This window comes from Equus quagga, chromosome 16, assembly GCF_021613505.1.
Source record: "Equus quagga isolate Etosha38 chromosome 16, UCLA_HA_Equagga_1.0, whole genome shotgun sequence".
Classification (NCBI taxonomy): Eukaryota; Metazoa; Chordata; class Mammalia; order Perissodactyla; family Equidae; genus Equus; species Equus quagga.
Genome location: NC_060282.1, coordinates 39010381 through 39034990, shown reverse-complemented (window position 1 = coordinate 39034990; position 24610 = coordinate 39010381). Strand labels below are relative to the sequence as shown.

Here is a 24610-nt window from a genome sequence, read left to right as displayed (position 1 = left end):
CATCTACATGTCATCAAGCTAATTACTTGGACAACACCACCCTCTACTCTGCTGGCTCTAGCAGATTTAGAAAACAATAAGGTTAATGTTTTGTTTTCTTGTACTGAAAGTTAAGCTAAGAGTAAAGACCTATAAAAGAAATCCTTATTTCTCCCTAAAGGTTTCAAAGCAATTGCTTCAGTAAATCAAAAGGATGGTTTTAGAGCTGACCCCGTGGCCAAGTGGTTAAGTTCGCTCACTCCACTTGGCAGCCCAGGGTTTCGCCAATTTGGATTCTGGGTGCGGACATGGCACCACTCGTGAGGCCATGCTGAGGCAGCGTCCCATTATGCCACAACTAGAAGTATCAGAAAGATAATGTCCATAATTAATACTTGGTCTTACACATATTACATATGGCCTCTAAACCTTCTCACTGCCCAAACATTCAGCTATACCACTTAAATTTTTCCACTTGTCACCGAATTCCCTTTCGAATTTGGTTCAGTATATACTTAGGATCTACTTTACACAAGGACGAATACAACACCATCTTACATCTAGGTTAAGAGGCCAGGACCTCAAGGCCACTGCCTGGGTTCTAACCCCGGTTCTTCCAATTACTAGTTATTTAATCTCTCTATGCCTTACTTTTTATCATCTATAAACTGTAGATAATAGTAATAACATCTACTTCATAGGGTTGTTATGAAGATTAAATGTTAATACACACAAAATACAAAGAACACAACCACAAAAAGAAATAAAGTACTGATACATGCTACAAAACGGATGAACCTTGAAAACACTATGCCAAGTGAAAGAAGCCAGACAGAAAAGACCACATATTGCATGATTCCATTTATGTTAAGTGTCCAGAATAGGTAAATCCATACAGAGAGAATGCAGACTGGTGGTTGCCAGGGTCTAGAGGCAGGGAGGACTAAGGATAAAATGTTTAATGAGTACCGAGTTTTATTTTGGAGTGAATGAAATATTTTAGAACTAGGTATAGGTGGTAGTTGCACAACATTGTAAATGTACTAGACGCCACTAAACTCTTCACTTTAGAATGGTTAATTTTGTGTTACATCAATTTCATCTTAGCAAATTTAAATTACAACAAAAGGAGGTAATAAACTAGCTACTGACATCTCAAAAAAATATTCATAACAATGGTAGGCATATAGTTCAATAAATGTCAGCTATGATAATTATTATCCATGCTACAAAAAACTAGTAAATACATGGGATATTATGTTATATTCCAAAATTTCAAATAATACACAAATGTTTAGAGTTTTATGTTTCCTTTTAACAACTCAATTCTTTTAAATTCAGCATGAAATTATGTAATTCAACTACCAGGAACTCATTTGCCCCCAAAAAAGATATTCATACAGAAAATATATATGAAAAACGGCAACTAAAAAATTATTTTGTGTATTTACTATTCCATGTTATTCAAGTTATAAATGTCATTCTGACGTGCAGTACTTATGTGTTTAACTATCTGGGAAAAAAGGAGAAAAATTATTAAGAAAATACACACAAGGGGCTGGCCCCGTGGCCGAGTGCTTAAGTTCGCGCGCTCCACTGCAGGTGGCCCAGTGTTTCGTTAGTTCGAATCCTGGGCGCGGACATGGCACTGCTCATCAGACCACGCTGAGGCAGCGTCCCACATGCCACAACTAGAAGAACCCACAACGAAGAATACACAACTATGTACCGGGGGGCTTTGGGGAGAAAAAGGAAAAAATAAAATCTTTAAAAAAAAAAAAAGAAAATACACACAAAATGACAACATAAGAACTATTTTGTAGGTTTAACTCCACAAATTATAAATATTATATTGTTATATTCAGAAGTTAAAGTAATATAATATGCAAAATACCACTAAAAGACTCACACATATATTTACACACTCGATGGAAGGTTCAATTTGTGATGAATCAGAAAAATTCTTCATAATGGAAAACGGGAATCAAGAACCTTATCAGGCCAAGAAAAGCAATAAAAAAGGACATAAAATCATATGGCTATATTTAAGCTACCAGAGATCACTAATTAATTTTCCTATTTTAAGGGAAAAGAAGATATAAGTATAAAAAGTATTCCATATTCCAAATTTGAAGCATTTATCCCATAGCTTAGGGAGAGGATGTCAATAAATTAACAGATCGCAGCTCCCAAACTATCAATTATAGCAACCAAGAGATCAAGTCTGAAAACTCTTCACCTTAAATAAAAAGCTACTAGAAGAAACCAGGAGGCACTTTCTACTAATATCTCAAAACAAAAACCATGAAATATTCCAAAAGCAAGAGAATAGTTCACATTTCTATTTCTTTGCCTCGCATATTTGTTTTACTATAAGAAAGCTGTCTCGTTTTCTTTGTCATGGCTAATGTTTATCTTATAAATTTCCAATAAATGTGTTACAAAAGGTTCCTGTTGGGAATGATAACTATATTGCAAATATACATTTATAAACAACAAAATAGAAAGCCGTCATTAAAATAATTTCAATATAAACTTAATTATTGGAATAAACTTTCAAATGTTATATGTTGACATCAGTTGAAGAATTGGGGCATGATGCGTGGTTGATGCATGATTACTGGTTCAAAAGCACTGCTTAGCTCAAGCTTTTTAAAGCAGCTCAATGTATAACAATTGGAGAAAAATACACATTAAGTACATTATGAATAAAAATAGTTCAAATGAACAAGGTTTGTGGGAAATAAAGCATTCTACATTCTACTTCACATGTCAACATTGTTAACAGTATTACACTACATGTACTATGAGAAAGAACTTTTTTATAACTACAAAAGGCTATTATTTTTTAAATGGTATCTTTTTCTCTGAAGATCTTTAAGAAGATGTCAGCAAACTTCCTGGAATTATTTAAATGTGATTCACTCTAAACACAGAGACGTAATTTTCTTACATCTCATGAGTTCCATAAATATTTGAGTAAAAGTATTATACATTCTATATGCCCTCTGATCTGTATGTTCTAATACCAAGAGTTGGATGAGCTGTGGAAAACAGTACGGTGGTTCCTCAAAAAATTAAACAGAGAATTAATTATCATATGATCTAGCAATTGCACTTCTACATATATATCCAAGAGAACTAAGAGCAGGAACTCAAACAGATATTTGTACACCCATGTTCACAGTTCATAGCAGCATTATTTACAATAGCGAAAGGTAAAAACAACCCAAATGTCCATCAATGGATGAATGGATAAACAAAATGTAGTATACATACACAATGGAGTATTATTCAGACCTAAAAAGGAATGAAATTTGTATGTGTGTGTATGTGTGAGGGAGATTTGCCTGAGCTAACATCCGTTGCCAATCTTTGTCTCTTTTTGCTTGAGGAAGACTAGCTCTGAGCTAACATCCATGTCAGTCTTCCTCTATTTTGCATGCGCGATGCCTCCACGGCATGGCTGATGAGTGGAGTAGGTCTGCACCTTGGATCCAAACCCACGAACCTGGACCACCAAAGCAGAGCATGCACAACTTTAACCAGTCGGCCACGGAAATTCTGACCACGCTACAACATGGATGAACCTTGAAGACATTATGTTAAGTGAAAGAAGCCAGACATAAAAGAACAATAAAATTCATAGAAACAGAAAACAGAATGGTGGTTACTTGGGGCTGGGGAGAGGGAGCAACAGAAAGTTATTGCTTAATGGGTACAGAGTTTCGGTTTGGGATGATGAGAAAGTCCAGAAGTGGATAGTGGTGACAGCTGCAGAATAATGTAAATGTATTTAATGCTGGTTAAAAATGGTAAGAATGGTGAATTTTATGTTATATACATTTTACTACAATGTAAAAAAGGAAAAACTTCAAAATAAAGTTCTGGAAATGGATGTGACGGTTGTACAACAATGTGAATGTATATGTTATTGAATTTTACATTTAAAAATGGCTAAAATGGTAAATTTTATGTTATACATTTTCTTTTAAAAAGTTGGGTGAAGCCTTTCAGTAATTAGTTTCACTCTGAATTAACTATTTTTAGAGCAGGTCAGTCTTCCTCTAAGAGGTTTCTGAATACTCCGTAAGCAAGTGAACCACTACTACAGCTAACCAGCACTCCTAAAGCAAGCACTGCTTAGCAAGAGTATTACTGCCCTTCAAACTACTGGCCCTGCCAAGTCTGGCAACCATATAGGGTGCTTTACATAGCTCCTGAGGCAGTAAGAGATGGGCTCTTAAAATACAGTCACGCGTCATTAACAAGAGGGATACATTCTGAGAAATACATCATTAGGCAATTTCATCATTGGTGCGAACATCACAGAGTGTACTGAAGGGGAACAAATTCTGCCACCCCAAAATGTGTCTCTTTAACATGAGGATGATTTTAGGCTGATTATTTTTAAGAAACAAAAGACTCAAGGTTTTTCTTGTTACCTCCCCATTCACTGCCTAAAAGAATTCAGATAAAAAAACCCGTCTCAGGAAGTGAGCTATATCACCTTAGCATACCACGAAGTAGATGGTAGACAGGGAGGCCTGTTTGTTGGGCTCCCCTCTGTGTTCTTCTGTTTCTGTGTGGCCAAACATTTGTTTTCCAAATGTTTGCTCCTTTTCACCTACCTGTGAATTGCCTTTCTTCTCTTTGAAGTCTCTGACTCTCCCCATGCCAACATCTTCCTTTGTCTTTAGCTGAGAATGGTACTTAAGGTGAGGGCTTTGGCCATGTTGGCGACTTACCCAGTTTTTCCGGGATTCTTTCATGCATACATGTTATTGAACTTTTGTTTTTCTCCTCTTTATCTGTCACACTGTAATTCTTAGACCAGCCAAAAGAACCTAGAATGGTAGAGGAAAATTTCTTCCTCCCCTAATGCTACTTACACAAACCTAGATGGTATAGCCTACTATACACCTAGCCTATATGGTACTAATCTTGTGGGACCACTATTGTATATGTGGTTCATTGTCAACTGAAACATTATTATGCAGCACATGACTATACAGCACTTGATGTTCAAGGCATCAGCATGCTATAAATAGAATATACTTTAAATCCATTTTCCCCATGGCTAATGACTGCACTTACACCTCAATCACATTTCCTTCTACTTTGACTAGGGCCTTGTTTCATTGTTTATCATGCTTGGCCCCACTCCTTACATCTTTAATCCTTTCTCTGGATCCTTCATCTCATTCTAAAATCAGATTATGTCTCCTCAACCTATTAAAACCTTTCCTTAGCCCTGATGCCTTCAAATTATTTCCCCAACTTCGCTCCTCTTCTTGGTTGCCAAACACCTCAAAGTAGAGTCTGCTGGTGCTGCTTCCACTTCCCTACTTCCCTTTCATTCCTTGATCCCTTGGGAACTGGCTTCTGCCTACCACTCAGCTTTATTACACTCCTGAAAGTTAACTATGACATCCAATCTGATAACCTCTTCATATGACCCAATGTAAAGGCAAAAAAGACAAACATTGGTAAAACGTCATCAATCACTGCCTTCTTAAAACTTTTTTCTCCCTTGCCTGAAATACCATATTCTCCTAATTCTTCTCTCTCTCTGGCTTCTCTTTGACCTCCCTCCTCAAAATTCCCAAATGTGAGTACTTGTTATTCTGTCCTTCATCTTTTTTTTCCATCTCTCCTAGGAATTTTGCAGAACTTTTCTTCTGGAAACTTTGTAAAATAGTATATAAATGCAGAATACCATTAGCACAAGAAATACTAAAAGGAGTTAGGTAGTTAGAGAACAATTCCACTTACCCCAATAACTAATTAGCTGGCAATAAGAGGAATGCTTCTCTATTGCACATGCATATATCAGTGTTCAAGGTTAAGAAAACCACATTTGTATTTTTTGGCAGTAAAATACATTTTAAATGAAAAAAACGTTTAGAATGTTTTCTTTTTTAAATGGTCGTACTGCTAGAAGGAAGTATGTAACAATCTGTTCATTATTAATTGCATGTTTTCTGATATGGTTAATTATTTAGGCTTGATGAAATCATTCAGCTGGTTAAGACCGCTTACTGATACAAAGTAAAAGATAGGATGTAGAAATTGCAATGTAAACATCAGTTTCTTAAGGCTCCAAAGTAATTTCCTCTAAAGGAGAGTTTAAAAAATTCTACATAGAAATAAAAAATGAAATCCACAGAGAATTGATATGTTACATCTTAATTTAAAAGTTCTCAGAATACTTACATTCTTTAAAAGTATAATTTATGACAATTAATGGATAATAATTTATTAATATGAAATATCAAAACCAAGGACATTTTTACACACTTTAGGATTGCTGACTGGTTATGGTTTCTTTACCTAAGTTGTTCCCATTTGCATTAAAAAAAAGAAACTATTCATTTTAAAGCTTCATCATAAAAGCAGAATGTGCCTGAAATTATTTTATTTAAATATTTCTTAAACATTTTAAGGCTCAAAAAACTTAAGGATATGGGGAAGTTACCAAGATAATAGAGCTAAATGAAAAATGAAAATTACAAAACAATATAATCTCATGATTCCAATTTTGGTATAAAAACAGTACATTCTCATGGGCATGATACATATGCAAAGCAAACAGGAATACCATATATCAAAATGTTAACTATAAATCTCTAGGTAGGACAAGTGCAATTGATTTTTATTTTCTTTTTTATATTTGTTTTTTTTTTTTAGGAAGATTAGCCCTGAGCTAACTACTGTCACTCCTCCTTTTTTTTCTGAGGAAGGCTGGCCCTGAGCTAACATCCATGCCCATCTTCCTCTACTTTATACATGGGAGGCCTACCACAGCATGGCGTTTACCAAGCGGTACCATATCTGCACCCAGGATCCAAACCGGCGAACCCTGGGCCACTGAGAAGGAGAATGTGTGAATTTAACTGCTGCAGCACCAGCCCGGCCCCCTCTTCTTTGTACTTTGCTTTCTTTCTTTACAGCTTCCTTCTTTTCTATAGTTGGGCTTCCTGGAAGAACAAACTCTACATTCCATTCAGTTTACTGTCCTATATTTTGACAGAGTGGAAAAGGACCATCTTCCAAAGCTGTGCAGAGAGGCTTTTTAGCATTGTCAATGTTCTCATGTACCTAATTCATCAACAAATCCTGTTAATTCACTTTCAAAATATACCCGAAACCAACTACTTCTCACTAGCTTCACTGCTTCTACCATCCTCATCCAACTCACCATCATCCCTTGCTTGGTTTATACAAGTCTCCTAAACTAGTTTATGTGATTCCACCCTTACAACTCTTCAGGCTATTCTCACATCACTCCTCTACTCAGAAATCCTCAGTGACTTCTCATCTCATTCAGAATAAAAGTTGAAGTATTTACTGTAACCTTCAAGTCTCCATGATTTGTACCAGGAGTTGCCAGGCACATTCTCACTTTAGAATCATTGAACTTGGAGTTAGTTACTCTACTTGGTATATCCTGCACCCAGATATCCTCATTTCCTTCAATGTTTATGGAAGTGTCATCTTCTCAGTGAGGCCTTCACCGGCAATCCAACATAATACATCAACCATTCCACCGTAATCTTGAGATCTCCTATCTCAATTCCTTGCTTAATTTTTCCACTGCAGGACTTATCACTATCTAACATACTAGATGTTGTATTTATTTCTCTTCTTTATTATCTCTCTTCCTCATTAGAACATAAGCTCAATAAAGAAAAATTTTCATCTTATTTTTTACTGCTCCATCCTCAGTACTTAGAACAGTCAATAGCACGTAGTAGGTGCTCAGTTAGTATCTGCTGAATTAATGAACAAATGCATTTCTGTGTAAAGCCAAAGCTTCCCAGTCACAGTAATCGTTGGCTCATCAAATGTCATGACCTGACGGCAACTCATTTATTCATATTCTGAAAATCGATAACTAATATGACTTTACAGAGGGCTAGAGAGCCAAAGTACAGCTATGGTAAACAATAACGTAGCCATATTTTCTCAAGCTTAAAAGAGAATGTCTAGAATCTTCTCTTCAAATTATAGAAATAAAATTACGACCTGACTTGATATATCAAAGGGACTCTGAGAGATCACATTGCTGTTATTGTTGATACTAAAAAGTAAGCAATAGTGTCTAAAACCATACTGTTACTCTTCTATATTTTCCACTAGAATATTCAATTCCATTCTATGAGGTTGGATATAAAACTTTCCTTATGTATAAACAAAAAACAGCTGAATACCATACTGCTATGCACCTGAGTATCTGTTATCTAAAAGATCTTGAGATATTTTTATAAACATCAATCAATGCTGTACAAAGCAAGCTAAGGAGGAATAGGCAATTAGATACTGTGAAAAAATGGAAGCAATCAGAAAAAATACAGTCCATGGTGGCAGTGACACAAGCTAAGCAGGAGGTATGGATAATCTGGGTAAGTGCCATGGAAAAATAAATATCATGATTGGACTTGAGGCAAATGGAAACAGTTCAAATTGGCTTTGTACAGTACTCTGTGGAACATATGATGTCCATATGTCCATTTGAAACATGGAAAATAACAAAAGCCAATGCTGTGATGGCTATAAGAACACACCCAATGCCAGTCTCTACCACACCACAGCAGCATAACTCACTACAGCTGCCAGGTAAGTTGGCTAAGAAGTCAGAAGCAATAAGTAAAGAAAAGGGGAAAGGCCTAACTATAAACTGTTCTCTTTCCCTACAGAAGAACAAGCTGGGATCTACACTAGAAAACAGAATGTGGCCACAATAAAGGCTGAAAAGTAAAGAACAATTTTTTTTTTTTTTTTGCTATAGACAGTTTCCAAAAGTATAAAATACTTTAAAATCAAAAAGGTCAGCATTTTATCCAAAACTACAAATGATTTAAGATGCAAAAAAATAAACAAAATATGAGTCGAATACAATGGAATAACATCCAAGTAAAAAAAAGTGTTAAGTGTGACCTTTCAAGTTTGAAATACACAACAGAGAACTAAAATTAACTAACTAAAAGATATGCTGGGAATACACTATGGCTTATGTCAGTGCTAACAAGCCTACCAAATTTGCTTTCCATATTCTCTAATCCCCAAGGTGATTCATCTTCTCAATACAATCATAGTTGATATAAAAGAAGTAGTGGCTGGCAAATGTCACGAAGGACCAATTTACACAGCAAAGCCAAAACTACAAAAAAAAACTATAAAGAGCAATACTAACATCCTAGAGCCTATCTGGTGGTCCTGACCTTTTCAACCAATCAAAATCAGATATTCTCAGCCAGATGAACTGCACAAAAATACCTTCAGCTCTAATTCAGAAATACACTGGTTGTCACTCACTGAAATGATACAGTAATAAAAGTCAGCAGTTAAAAATACATAACTATTTTATAGCTAATATCAATGTCATTCCTGTTTCAACCTGGCTTCCCATTCTACTCCCAAAATCCCAATTTGAAACCAAGCACAATTTCTTGAGTAGCTGGAGTGTGGTTAAGGAAAGGAAGCTATGCTTGTTTGTATGGAATCTGCCATTTCCTCCCTGCCAAAACACTTGTTTAAAAAGTCATGTAATATTTCTATTAAATTGTAAATGCAGCCGACAAGGAAATGGCCTACTGGCAGTGTATTACCTTTGTGGTAGTGCCAATGGGCCTACAGCAAAATAGTGCACATGATAATTTCAACATGCATTCCCAAGTAACAAAATTGTGCTTTACATAAATACCACAGAACCTGAGCAAGATCCAGAAAAAGCAATGAAAATTTGCCCAAGCTTTCATGCTTGCCTATATCAATTGTATGTCATAACTAAAGCAAAATAGAAAAGCATCTACATATGTCCAAGAAGCTTGTGAAGTTAGATCATATAACCCTGGGAAAACTATTGCAACTTAAATCTGTGTATTTCTTGTTAACCACTGTAACAACTCACTAATAAAAATTAAGAAAAACTGTAGGTATCAAATGAACCAAAATGTACTAACTACACACAAGTCCTTAAAGACCATAATGCAACTTATTAACAGGAACATATGTTCAGAGTAAGCCACAATTGTTATGTTAAATTACTTGTTCCTTTGATATCGTTCATTTGATTACAGAATTTAAGAGATTCACAAACCTTCCAATTAAAATAGTGACCTTCAATTTATAAATCACTTACTGTAATGCTTATAAAGTCACCTGATAATTTATCCCTTACCTTTCATTATGCAGCACAACTACATGTAATTATGCTATTTAAATGATCCCAGATGTAACAAAGATGATTCTATTTATATAAAAGTCATATTGAAAACTAAGTTAACATAATCAAATCATTGATCTGTAATTAATAGAGTCCTCTAAGGCAGCTGAAGAATCCTACTCTGCAGGAATTTAACTAAAATACAAATTTTTTTAAGTATATCTTAACTATCTTCATTTTTTAAAATATTTCTGTCTAGCCATAATTTCAAAAGTCAAATTTGCTGTAGATAGCAAATTTTCCAAAACTACTATGAATTTTTAAGTGTTACACACTTGAAAGTACAAAGTCAACACCTGATCTCAGATACCTCCCAACCTCCCCCAACGCACACACCAAGATACTTATGTCTTCTAAAATAAATGTTAGCATAGGCCTCTAGCCTCAACAGTTTCTATGACTGATCTAAAAGCAAAACAAAACTTACTAGATCAATATGGTAAGTCTATATAATTGCTTTTAAGACATGAGTCTTCAACAAAACGTAACAATTATATTCCCATTAGCAAAACCAAAGCTACTGTCCACAGGCCAACACTAAGGGAGCTCAACTACTCTTTCTGATCTCCTTCAAGAAGGGAACAGGATTTAAAGTACCAAAAAAAATTATATGAATTATATCAATTTAAAATTTAAATTTTAAATAAATAAACTGCTCTTTGTAAAAGTCTGAAAGTCAAGCTATAAGGGATGATATGCCTTTCAAGTTGTATTTTATTAGCATTCACTTACTTTCATTTTTTAGTTTATTACACTGACTCTTATCCTAAGTGCAACATTTATTATTGTAAGAAAGAAGAATCTGAGCTTGCCGGATTTCAATATTAACACCAAAGAAGTACCTTTGAGATAGGAAAGGGAATTGAACACACATTCAACAAAAATATTTATTGGATACTCTTATGTATTAAGTCACTCTGCTAGGTTCAATTAGAGACACTAAGATGAAACACGCTTGCATTTAAAACTTAGATGTTGTAGGGGAAATAAGACAACTACATAATAACTATGATAATACATAGTATGTTAAAAAGGGCCATCAGAAAGTCATAGAAAAGGTGATATGAGAAGTCAGAGAAAGGTTACTTTAATTAGTAGAATACGGACCTTCAGATAGTAACTAGACATATCTAAAACTAACCTTTCCAGAAGTAAAACAGTATTGGGCAGTGGGGAGCTGGCGGGGGGATCATAGATGCCATATGCATACATGTTTATCAGTTTCAGATTAAAACACAGAACAGTGATGTGCTGTGATGAAGCAAATAGTAAACGAAACCATATCCTAAATATATATAACGTAACATAAAACTCTCTTGAGGGTCACTGATATTATTATTGAAAGCCACACTCCTCAATCTTTTGTATCAAGAAACCCTTGCTTCAAAGAGCTCTTATTTCTTTTTTTTTTAAAGATTGGCACCTGAGCTAACATCTGTTGACAATATTTTTTTTTTCTTCTTCTTCTCCCCAAAGCCCTGCAGTACATAGTTGTATACTCTAGCTGTGAGTGTCTCTGGTTTTGCTATGTGGGACAGTGCCTCAGCATGACGTGATGAGCAGTGCCATGTCCGCACCCAGGATCCAAACAAGCAAAATCCTGGGCCACCGAAGTGGAGCGGGCAAACTTAACCACTCAGCATGGGGCCAGTCCCAGAGAGCTTTCATTTTCATTTGACGGAAATTATGAACTCTCTCAACAGAAAAATGCACATCTGCACAAACACCAATATTTGAGTGCAATTTCAGGGGGTTTACTCACTCTGAATTCTCTGCCCCAGGAAAAGCTCATCCTACTCTCTTGTGAATCAGTTTCCATCACTGAGCTGAGTATGTAGTGAAAAGAAAGTGGAAAACATCTGTATATCACAGTCTGTCCTGAAGTTAGAAAAGAGAGAGTCACCTGTATCTCTGTGCTCATGGGCTCACTATTTCCATATCATTTCCAGTAGAGGCTGTAGAAGTCATCTCAGCAACCATAAGCAAGGGCTTAAAAGCTTCCAGCTGGCAATAAACTCTTTGGGTACTTTGTAAGGTCCCAATAACTCCAACCCTACTGGATACCCTAAAACAAAGTCAAGTGATGATAAAGCAACTGCCTGATCCTTTCCATAGCCAAATGCTCCTTAAGTGACAATGGTAAATATTAGTAAATAAGTACCCTTTGCAAGAACTTGCACTCATTTATAATCTCAACACAAGACTTGAAAAGTAACTTAATAATGCTACCTAATAATTCTATAGTATTTAATATTTTACATGTATTGCTCATTTACATTATCTTACCTGATCTTCACAACAATTCCATGAACTGGACACAGAGTTCAGTTGTAGTTGTCCATTACAACTAATTCATAGATCACAAAACTGATTGAGGACTCACAAGTCTCAAACACCAGGTCACACCACTACTATGTGGCAACAATGAAAGCATTATGGCTTTGGAAGAATTCAGATTTCCAAAACCTAGTACAGTGATTCTTGCTCTACAAATACAAGCTACAAACCAATACCAGGTCATGAAATCAATTTAACGGATTTGAACCACCTACTTTTTTGTTAATGAAATAGAATGGAAAAAGAGAAGAGAAGACGGGGATAGACAGAAATCAGAGTGGATCACAAATAGTGATCCACACTACGCACATGCATAGGTAAGTACTGCTTTATGTATATTTTGTTTCAGTTGTGTGTGTGAGTGCATGAATATGCACACACACATGCAGATAATGGATCACACTGTGAAATATATTTCATACTGTGGATCACAGTCAAAAAAGTCTGAAATGTAAATGCCATCTTTCAATCATTAATAAATCATCTTAAACTGTCTCCTGTAAATGCTTCCATACAAATGCAGAGAAATATTGCCTCTGTCAGTATATCACATTAAAAGCTTAAAAAGACAGAGTCTAGTGTAATTCTTTCCCAATAATTCTTTCTCTAAGCAATGTTTAATGGAAATACATCTCCAAAACTACCATTCATATTCACATAATTTGCATATTAGTAGGAAAATGATGATTGCTCCTCAATAGTTACCAAACTAATCACGTTTACACAGTATTTGCCAACACCAACCGCAAGGTTTGACCATCAATTAACAGTAGGAATTTGTCTTCCCTGGGAAACTCTCAGGGATGACTCCAGCAGGCTCAACCAAGAGAAGCTGAAATCTGTTTATTCTGTTCTCCTTGCTTGTTCATTGCTTCAAGAATAATATCTCCAACCAGACAGAAATATGCTCAAATTCACTGTAATAAACCTTAATCCCCAGTTTAGGGGCTGGAATGCCTGGTACTCCCACATGTATTAGGACCACAGGGCAGAAGAATGTTAACTTTCAAACAGAGCAAAAAACCATATGTCCTAGAAGTAGTACTGAAATTCTCCAATAATCTAATTTGCCCCACTCCTCTGGATCCTTGGCTATTTCTGATCTGAAAGTATGGTTAACAGAATCAAGGTATCACTTAAAATAATCAAGCAGAAAAACATAAGATACGGAGGAAGACAAGCAATATGAAAAGAAAGAAAAGCACAGGTGGGAAGGGTACTGTGTGAGTATTCGTGTACACACGCTGTCAGGGGACAGAGGACAGCCAAAGGAAGGAAAGCCAACAGTGGGAAGAACAGAGGAAAAAGGAAGATGAGAATAAGTGCACAGGAGAAAAACAAGTGATGTATGTAATGACAAAATGATAAAACTCTGATCTACAGCCACATGATCTATGTAATTGATAATATACATACACATATAATTGAATAAAAGCTGTTACAGTGTATGTATGGTCTGATATTCTAAATAACTGAATATATCTATGCCCCCTAAACAAACACACATACACACAAGAAAAGCAATGTAACTTTAGTAGTAGAATGCTAATTATTGCTGGACTGGAAGTTCCAAGAGAACAGGAAACACGTCTGCTCTGCTTAGCACTACATCCTCAAAGTCCAACTGCCGTGCAATAAATGTGTACTAAATATTTGTAGAAAGGAATAAAGGAAGGGGGAACTGAAATAAAAGAATACAGGAGGAAAATTCCAGGATACTTGTCTTCAAAATTCAAACATCCATACTTAGACGGCATTTCATTTCTCTGACACAAAATAACCAACGTAGAGCAGCAAACATACTCTCCAATTGGTCCAAAGGTCTACTTCCTTGCCTCCACAACAGAATGTGCATTTCCTCCATTTTAACATTAATTCTAAATAAAAACTATTTTAATATTAATGATTAAATTTTGTATTACTACTAAAATGGGTGTGTCCCACCATAAAAATATACACAATTAGACGGCAGATAAGTTTTAAGAGTGTTATTCTCATTACTAAAGGAATCATTAAAAATTATTTTTTAAAAAATCCAAATTATTTAAAATACTGATTTACAACTATTAAGTATTTACACAACTTCTTCAGAACACACCTACTGCATACAGCAAAGTATTATACAGTCATGCATCACTTCACGGGGAGACATTCTGAGAAATGCATCATTAGGCATCTGTGTCAATGTGTGGACATCATAGAGTATACATGCACAAATCGAGCCAGTAAATAGAGAAAGGTAGATTGATACTTGAGAAAAGTCAATAAAAATGAGACCAGAAACTCAACAACAACAAAACAAACAACCCAATAAAAATAGACACTTCTCCAAAGAAGATACACAAATGGGCAAACAAGTGTATGAAAAGATGCTCAACATCACTAGTTATTAGGGAAATGCAAATCAAAACCACAATGAGATACCACTTTACACCCATTAGGATGGCTATTATCAAAACAACAGAAAATAAGTGTTGGCAAGAATGTGGAGAAACTGGAACTCTTGTGCATTGCTGGTGGAAATGTAAAATGGTACAGCACTGTGAAAAATAGTATGGAGGTTCCTCAAAAAATTAAACATAAAACTACCATATGATCCAGCAATCTCAGTGCTGGGTATATACCCATAACAACTGAAAGTAGAGTCTCAAAGCGATAATTGTACACCCATGTTCATAGCAGCATTATTCACAATAGCCAAAAGGTAGAAGCAACGAAGTGTCCATGAATGGATGAATAGATAAACAAAATATGGTATATACATATCATGGAATATTATTCAGCCTTAAAAAAGAATGAATTCTGATATACGCTACAGCATGGATGAACTTTGAAAACATTATGTTAATTGAAAAGAGTCAGACACAAAAGGACAAATATTGTATGACGTCACTTACATGAGAGGCTTGAAACAGTCAAATTCATAGAGACAGAAAGAAGAACAGTGGTAATGAGGTGTTGTGGGGAGGGAATAATAGAGAGTTACTGTTTAATGGGTACAGTTTCCGTTTGAGATAAGTTTCTATAAAAAGACAGTGTGATAGTTTTGCAACAACGTGAATATACTTAATGCCACTGAATTGTATACTTAAAAATAATTAAAATAGTAAATTTTATGTTATGTACATTTTATCACAATAAAAAAAAAGGACAGAAAGACAAGGCAATATGTCCTGAAATTAGTCATTATTAATCTTAAACGACATATAATTTGAAAGAGGAGAATATATTGTAGAGTGTGCAGTAGATTGGATGGTACCCCCCCTTAAAGATATGTCCATATCCTAATTACTGGAACCTCTGAAAGTGACCATATTTGGAAATAAAGGATCTCTGCAGACGCAATTAAGTTAAGGATCCTGAAAGGAAGAGATCATCCTGGATTATCTGAATGGGCCCTAAATCCAATGACAAGGGTCCTTTTAAGAGAAAGGCAGAAAGATATTTGAGACAAACACAAGGGGAAAAGACACAGACTCACAGAGAAGAAGGCAATGTGAAGATGTACGTAAGCAGAGACTAGAGTGATGCAGCTATAATCCAAGGAGTGCCAAGAATTGCCGGCAGCCACCAAAAGCCGGAAGGGGCAAAAAACAAATTTTCTTAGAGCCTCTGGAGGGAGTGCAGCCCGTCAAACCTTGATTTTGGATTTCTGGCCTCCAGAATTGTAAGAGAATAAATTTATGTTGTTTCAAGCCACCAAATTTGTGGTAATTTGTTACGACAACCCTAGGAAACTATCATAGGAGGTAAAAAGACAAAATAAAAAGTGAGAGTAGACCTCCTAAGAAGAGAACATGTCATTCAAGCCAAAATTTAACTATGAAAAGCAAGAGAAAACGGAGAGACCTGGCCTTCGCCACTAAGCTGTAATTCCTGGCCAAACGATGTCCAAGGACAAAGTGTTGAAGTCCCCCATCCTGGGCAGAACAGGAGCATGGTCTGCTGCATGCTCCTGGCTCAGTGTCTCAGGGATCTAGCACAGCGCCCCTACTGGGGCACTGAGAGGTCAGACCATAGGGAAAGGCTGCACCCCACTATCCCAAACTTTAAGACAGAGGTCTTCATCCAGGACCTTCCTATCAGGAAATTTTAATTCTGTAAATTAACACCATATTCCTTCGTCCACTTCCAGAGGAAACAAAAATACTGGTCCTCTGCCAACTGTGTAAAATGATTATGAGAAATCTTCCAAGAGACAGTGCCATGCACACACACTAAGATGGCCCTGGTGTCTACCGAACCATATACAGTAGGGACTGGAAGAGGTGTAGGTGTGCTGGGTCTAGGAATGGTATTACTCAACTCTCACTCCAACCCCAGCCCCAGTCTTCCACAATTTCTCAACCTAATTTTACTATTAACTGAGCAAGAATGGAGTCATGGATTCACTTTAATTAGAAAACGATTAACTGAGTTTTCACTCGACATGGTATAACTACCTTTTTGTATCTTTTTTTTTTTAAAGAAATTGTGTTGGATTAGGAGTATACTTAGTTGTGAAAAAAGTAGTGCCACGTGATTTGCAATGAGGGATGCTATTGTGAGTGTGTTTTATTTTTTAATATGCACCATAAAGAGTGATTTTTTTCTCTCCTAATGTCTGTTTTCACCTTGCACATACTGGACCATTTATTTTACTTATTAAAATGTATGTTTCTCAAAAAAAGTGGGAGGTGGACAGGCTAGCTAGAAAAAATAGCCAGGTTAAGAAAAAGGTTTTTCAGGAAAGAAAGATATCATTTTCAAAAACACGATTCATCAAAAATAACTTTTCCATGTTGAAAATATCTACAGGGTTCCTTTCTTCATAAGTAAGTAATGTTAGGACATAAACATATATAGACAGAGAGAGACCCTTTTATAAGTCTAAAATAATGCCTCCTTTACTCTCAAACAAAGATTGTCAAGTTGTATATAAATTCAATTTGCAGAAAATTGCCACTTAAATGCCTCCAAGTGTCTCAAGTCACACTTAACATAAATCCTTCTAGAATATACTATGTATTTGTACATCTTAGTTTTAAAAGGTAATAAACATTCAGTATTATATTGTGTAGAAGCAAAATTCTTAGTTTGATTTTGATTTTTTTCCTTCAGTTGATGTCAAGAAATCATCTGTCACTTTGCCTGTGTCCTTAGTCTGACTCAAACAGTTCTTTTCTTACCTCTTTCAATATGCTTAGCAACAGGTAACCAAACACAAAAGCTTGTAAAACAAAACAAAACAAAAGCAAAACTGTATTTAAAAGAATCAGTATGGGGGCCAGCCAGTGGCGCAGCAGTTAAGTGTGCACGTTCTGCTTTGGTGGCCCGGGGTTCGCAATTCGATCCCAGGTGTGGACACAGCACCGCTTGGCAAGCCATGCTGTGGTAGGCATCCCACGCATAAAGCAGAGGAAGATGGGCACGGATGTTAGCTCAGGGCCAGTCTTCCTCAGCAAAAAGAGGAGGATTGGCAGCAGATGTTAGCTCAAGGCTAATCGTCCTCAACAACAACAAAAAAATCAGTAGGGTCTTAGCGATGTCTCAGGAATAAAGTGCTTGGGTTTGGTGGAGGAGTACAGTGATACATATTCAGAAAAATGATACTAATCACTCATTTCCTGATTTTTTGAAAATTACATTTCCTACAGGGCTGAGAAAGATAGAAAACTGATCCCCACAGAAGTTTGTGGTTAACTGAATTCAAAATTAAATTTTATTAATCTTTTATTTAACTGACCAAAATTAATTTTGTGGCTTCATATTTAACTTTTTAAAATAAACTGGGTTTTGATAAAATTTGTTGCCCCTAACATTTTCAGCAGATTTACTTGCTTTGCCATTACACATTAATTTTAATCTAAGAGCTGGATATAAATTTACTTCTTTTTGCCATTACTCATTAATTTTAATCTAACAGCTAGATGTGACACATTTTCATCCCTCTCCTGTTTACAAAGCTTTACATGTTTTAATGTGTACTTCATTGCTGCCCTTTACTAGACAGATAGTTATTACTACCCACCACAGTGAAGATTTGCTTTGTATACACTACAAGTGACTCTAAAAAAAGAAAAAAGATAGTTCGATCAAAATTAACAAATTGAGTTTATCCCTTGCCATCAAAAAAATCTAGTGTTTTTAATAGTTCTTTTTATTAGGAAATTCCTCCTTGAACATCTATATTCCAAATACCTCTTATTCTCTCTCAGGAATGATTAAACAAAGTAGCTTTGATAAACTAATAAACTAAACCACATAAAACAAATGACCTTAACACCTTCAAAAGACCCATTCTCAATCAACTGTCAAGTTCCAATTTAACTTAACCACTTTCATTTTCTAATTTAGTGCCATCTTTAAGTTCTTCACCTCTCTCAAAATATATGTCCTACAAAAAGCTTAATGGGTGAAAAACAATATTAATTTGTAACTATTTAGGCAGGAGCAACTCCATTATAAATTATTCAAGCTTGATGCATCACTTCTTGCCCCTAATTCTTGCTGACCTACCCAGAATGGGTCTCAAGCAGCCCTGGAGCCTGGGCATACTAAAAGGATGGAATGTCTGAGAAAATGACTAGGAAACCAACTCCCAGTTCACTGAGTCTAGGAGTCAGCATCGGTGGTCAGGGGTGGTTCCTATTATATGCATCTAGAGGGCAGGCATAGTGGAAAGGGCTACACCCTTGTGAGAACTAGCAAAGGGACTTTCACAAAGACTGAATAGAATACTCACTCTAATCAGATAGTATCAACAGTGGCTGGGCATCCCCCAGGATATGGAGGCTAGGGAAGCTGGCCCACCACATTCTAAGTTCATCTCCTTTTCTAGATAATCATCTATACACAGTATGTTGTATAATATCCTTTACTTATATTAAAATAACTAGCATTCTTTGCTTCCATCTGTTGTAGGAGTCTTTCCACCAATTACATCTTCATTGTATTGTGATAACTTTGTAGACCACTGCTTATTTCATTAGCCTATATTGCTACCCAAAAAATGAGTGGAGAACAAAAGACAAAAAATTAAATATGTCCATAAATCCTGCCACTCTGGAAAACTTAGAAGGTTCATATTTTAAATTAATAATGATGAGATTATATGATTTGTAGATTTCTTATTTTTGCAAGCCACTCTTCCATTTGCATACAGTTGAGATATAAACACAGAAGATATTTGTTTGGTGTCTAGGCAAGAACATGGACTAGCTTGAGTTTATAGCACAGTTCTACCACTTATAAACTGTGTCATCTTAACAAATAATATAATCCTTTAAATATCCATTTCATCCAATCCGCCCATTAAAATGGAGATTAAAATATTTATTTCACGAAGCTGTTAAAGAAAAACTTTTAACTGAAAAAGAAACCTTCAATATTTTACTCACTAAACTCAGTTTCATATCATACCAGCTTTTTCATACCTTAACTACCACTTTATCTGCTTTCTAACCTCAATGAAAAGACTGAGATCTGATTAATTGGTTTGGAGTAGACTCAATCACTAGAATTTTTTCAAAGCTTCCCAGGTGGCTGCTATGCAGCAAGAATGGAGAACACTGTCTAGCTCCTTGATCTCTCCATTTCCTTATATTCTCTCATCTCTCTCCAGGCTGTACCCCATTGGGAACCACCTGCACTACTCTCTCAACAGCACCCTTAAATTCCTTGTAGCCTCATCCTTCCAAGATACTCATTCACTAAAACCCAAACCTGGGTTCAAGACCATAATGCACTCCACTCCACTTCTAAGCATTGCTAGAGGAAAGTCCACAAACTAGGATCGAACACACTACAATTTCTCACTTTCCAACTTTAGCTGGGCCCTCAACAATCTTTTTTCTGATGGACAGCTCTTTCTTTTATCCTCCCACTCAACTCCCCATCAAACTATTCTAAACCTTGATGAAGCAGTGAAAATTATTAATTGTATTAAACTTTTACCCTTGATTACATATCTTTTTAATATTGTGTGACAAAATGGGAAACACACATAAAGCACTTGCCCTGCATACAGAAGAATAATAAATATCTTGAAGAAAAGCACGTGTAATTGAATTGCAAGCTAAATAAGCTGCAACTCTTTTTCCAAGGAACACCATTTTTACTTGAAAGAATAACTGGCAGAAGAAGTATAGCTATTCAGACTTGGGTATGCGACAGATATATTTTCTCAAAAATGAACCAAGTGAATCTGTCATTTTAAGGAGAACTATAGTATTTGTTGCCACTGATAAAACCTGAGCTTTCAAATGAAGATTCAAATTTTGGAAAAGTGGTATCTGCCATATAATCTTGACAGTTTCCCAATACTTGGAGTTCTTACTCAAATTTGTAAAAGTAGTTCACAAATATGAGAAAAGTTAAATAATGATAACATAATTTACATAGCAACTTAAAACCACATTGTGTTTGGAAATTCACAAGCCAACACTTGATAAACTGTCCAAAGAACTGTGGAGTCAAGAATGGTCTATAGACAAATTGTGAGGAAAAAGAACAATCTACTTAGGTGGTAGCTATCAAGGAGGGCTCTATATAAAAATAAAATCTGTGTTGGGACTTCAGAAATGGGTAGGATTTGGACTGGTAGAAAAAAGTAAGCAAGGCATCCTAGAAAGTCTGCAAGATAGATAGAATTTTAAAGATAAATACTATTTACAAGTATATTTTTGCTAATTCATATGTGTTAATTCAAACTGTCATGATATTTTAAGATCCTAGAAGGCAGAGGCCACATATTACAATTCTTTGTTATCTGCTAGAGAGACAACCTTAGGGTCAAACCTAATATGTTAAACTATTTAATTAGAAAAAATAAGCTTTATACAAGGAGGAAGCAGAACAGTAATAATCTAAGTCCTGAGTTAAATCCGGGCTCTGGCACTTAGCTAGGTTGCCTTGGATAATTTAATCGCACTAACTCAAACTCTAATATATCTAGTTTGAGGATCACCCTAAAAACATCCTAACTAAAAGTACCAAAAACAACTAATAATCAGAGAAGAAATGAGAGTTTGTTACTGATTTTATGCCAATCTTGTTTCTCATGCTATTTTCAAACAATGCATGTTATTATTTGTCAATTTAGCAAAAGGAATTTATACACACAAGAAAAATGATACATATTGCATACAATTGTCTTACTCAAAGAATTTTCTTTAAATGTGGCAGGCAGATTTTTAAATATTTTCAGTATAGTATACTATTACCTACATTATTGAAATTCAATCCACAACAGCATTGTAATATCAGATATAATTCCAATTTATTCTTCTTCAGATATTCTAAAATACTGCATCCTTTTCCTCACCATCTATTAATTTCACATTAATTCTCCAGTCCTCCTGACAACATCTTCTCTTCTCTACACACACACACACACACTCTCTCCCTCTCTCTCTCTCTGTCTCTCTCTTTCCCTTCATTCCTATCCTTTCTTCTTGAGATGACTACAGCCACTAGGGGGCAATAAGCTTACAAAGATAAATGTACTTATCTCTAACGAATTGAGATTTGCATACTAATAAACCTAGAAACTATCATCACAAACCCTAAAGCATAGGCAATTAGACTTGACTATGCAAGGCATACACTTCAAACTCAAAAATTATCCTGGAAAAAGAGATCACAGATGCATATAATAATGTTCAAAAAAGGAATTCTATTTTCTCACTAAGCACTAAGTAAAGAAATAAGATTAATTTGCTTACAGGTACATAGCAATATTAGAAATCAGGAATTTTTTAGTATTAGACAGACCAGAGAAGAAAAAGGGGAGAAACAAAAAATATCGAAAGGCAGAATTTGCAGGGTGGGTAGAAAAGTAAGAATCAATTCCTTCCAAAACCTCCACTGCCACATTGAGAATACAATGAGCTGAAGAATACAGCAAACTGATCAACTTTCTTCCATTGAAGAGTACAGGAAAACTTTACAGGTATATTTCTTGGGCAGAAAAACAATGATTGTAGAGACAATATAGCCTTCACTTATTTACTCACAATTAAGGATGTGGGAGGAGAGACATTAACAGTCACTAACTTTTGACAGATAATTTTACTATTTTTTGCACAGAACCTTTGTCAAATTAATTTACTTATTTTATATTTACTTACACTGACATTACAAAAGTGCAACACTTTTAACATTGACATTTTTAGTAAACCATCATTTTCTTACCCTCATCGGATGTATATCAGCATATGGAGGCTTTCCTTCAGCCATTTCTATAGAAGTAATGCCAAGGGACCAGATGTCAGCCACACAGTTATAGCCTATTTCTTGAATTACCTCAGGAGCCATCCAAAACGGAGTTCCTATCACAGTATTGCGTTTTGCCATAGTATCCTGCAAAAACATTACACAGATTTAAATACTACTACAAAAACACTAAGGAAATCTATTTGCCAAGACAGTCTTTAAATTATGTATGTGAAACCTTTAAATACTACAGATTATATCTGAAACTATTTTTGTAAAACTTCAACTAGTTATGACATGACATATTTAGGAATTTTGAATTCTGAAATAACCCAGAGTCCACAAGTAACCTATCCTTACCACCTTCATTAAAGACAGTATTATAACAGTAGAAGCTACAGAAATGAACCAATATAGCTTTCCTTTTTGAACATTTAAGCAATTCAATGACAACATATATTTTCACACTCATTCAATGTCTCTTAAAGTAAAAATAATACTTATTACTAAATAATTATTACTTTAATTTAATAAATAATGCTCAAATTATAGCTCCTTCTTCCCAAGAACAATGAAGTTATGCATTTCTTTCCATACCCCCAAAAAGATGTTATCAAAGTTTAGTCACAATCAAACCTGAACATATGAACCAAAAGTGTTTCCAAAATCATTAGACTTACTGTTAACTGACCAGCCACTCCAAAATCTGCCAATTTTGCATGCCCTTCTGTATTGAGGAGAATATTTCCAGCTTTTATATCTCTGTGTATTTTTCTCATAAAGTGTAAATATTCTAGTCCTTTCAAAGTAGATTTAAGAATAGTAGCAATTTCATCTTCTGTTAACTGGAAAGAGATATTTTAAAAACTAGATTGAAATACCACGTTATATAAACTCTTAAAAGAGAGCACTAGTAACAAGCATTTCTTTCTAATGATCATTATACCTCTAAGAAAAGGCTAAAACATGAAGAATCAAGAATCTCTTTTTCCCCCACAAATATTCTTTGTCACGCATTACATACTTTACTGATGAGAGAAAAGTTCATCATTAAATCTCTCATTTCTTTAAAATTATCAATGTCATTCCTAAAGCACACAACATACCTCAAGAATCAACATGATCCTGAGAAATCACTATTTCCTACATCTTCTAACACTGATATAGCAAAATCACAGCTATCTGTCCTGAAAAAGTAAATTCAGACACTCTTCCCTGTGATGCCTCCAATTCTTGATGAAAATGAGAACCAACAGTTCTATATAAAGGAAAGGAAAGGAGGAAGAACGGCTTGCCAAGAGTCCCTGAGTGAAACGTTTACACCAATACTATTCCTGCTTCCAGTAAAGTCATTCCTAATCCATCCAAGTCCTGGATTTCTAACCCTTATAAAGAAATCTCAAAAGTGAAAACGTCAGAGAAAGACTAGAAAAATGGAAACACAAACAATGGCTGTGAGGGAAAAGAAAAGGGGAGATGAAAGAGAAAAGAAGGCCAAGGAGACAGGGGAGGAAAAAGAAACATTTTTAGTAGTGGTAGCAGTAGAGCCAGTGCTAACTATACCATGCATTGTGCTAAGAGTTTTATGTGCATTATCTCATTTATCCTACAACAACCCTATAAGGTGAATGCTATTATTATCACCATTTGACAAATGAGGACGTTATTGCATTGAGGTCCTATAACTTCCTTCTGGTCACACACAAGTAAGATGGAACCAAGATGTGAGTCCTGTCTGATCATAATCTATGCTTTTAACCACTATGTTATACTGCCTCTCTTGACAAACCCTGTTCAAGTGCAACCTATGAAAGCCCCTATTTTTATTGAAAACATCCTCTTAGTTTTAAAATACATCCAAGTGATACCAAA

At 35.4% G+C, this 24610-nt stretch overlaps 1 protein-coding gene across 2 annotated transcripts in view; it reads right to left on the bottom strand.

Moving 5' to 3' along the window:
• STK3 (serine/threonine kinase 3) overlaps positions 1 to 24610 on the bottom strand; it is a 264867-nt gene that overhangs the window by 161673 nt on the left and 78584 nt on the right. For both annotated transcript variants that reach the window (XM_046642576.1, XM_046642577.1), the window contains exons 5-6: positions 23419 to 23583; positions 22718 to 22885 (exon numbers count right to left, since the gene is read on the bottom strand). In XM_046642576.1, coding sequence (XP_046498532.1) covers positions 22718 to 22885; positions 23419 to 23583 — 333 coding nt within the window. The remainder of the gene's footprint in view (positions 1 to 22717; positions 22886 to 23418; positions 23584 to 24610) is intronic.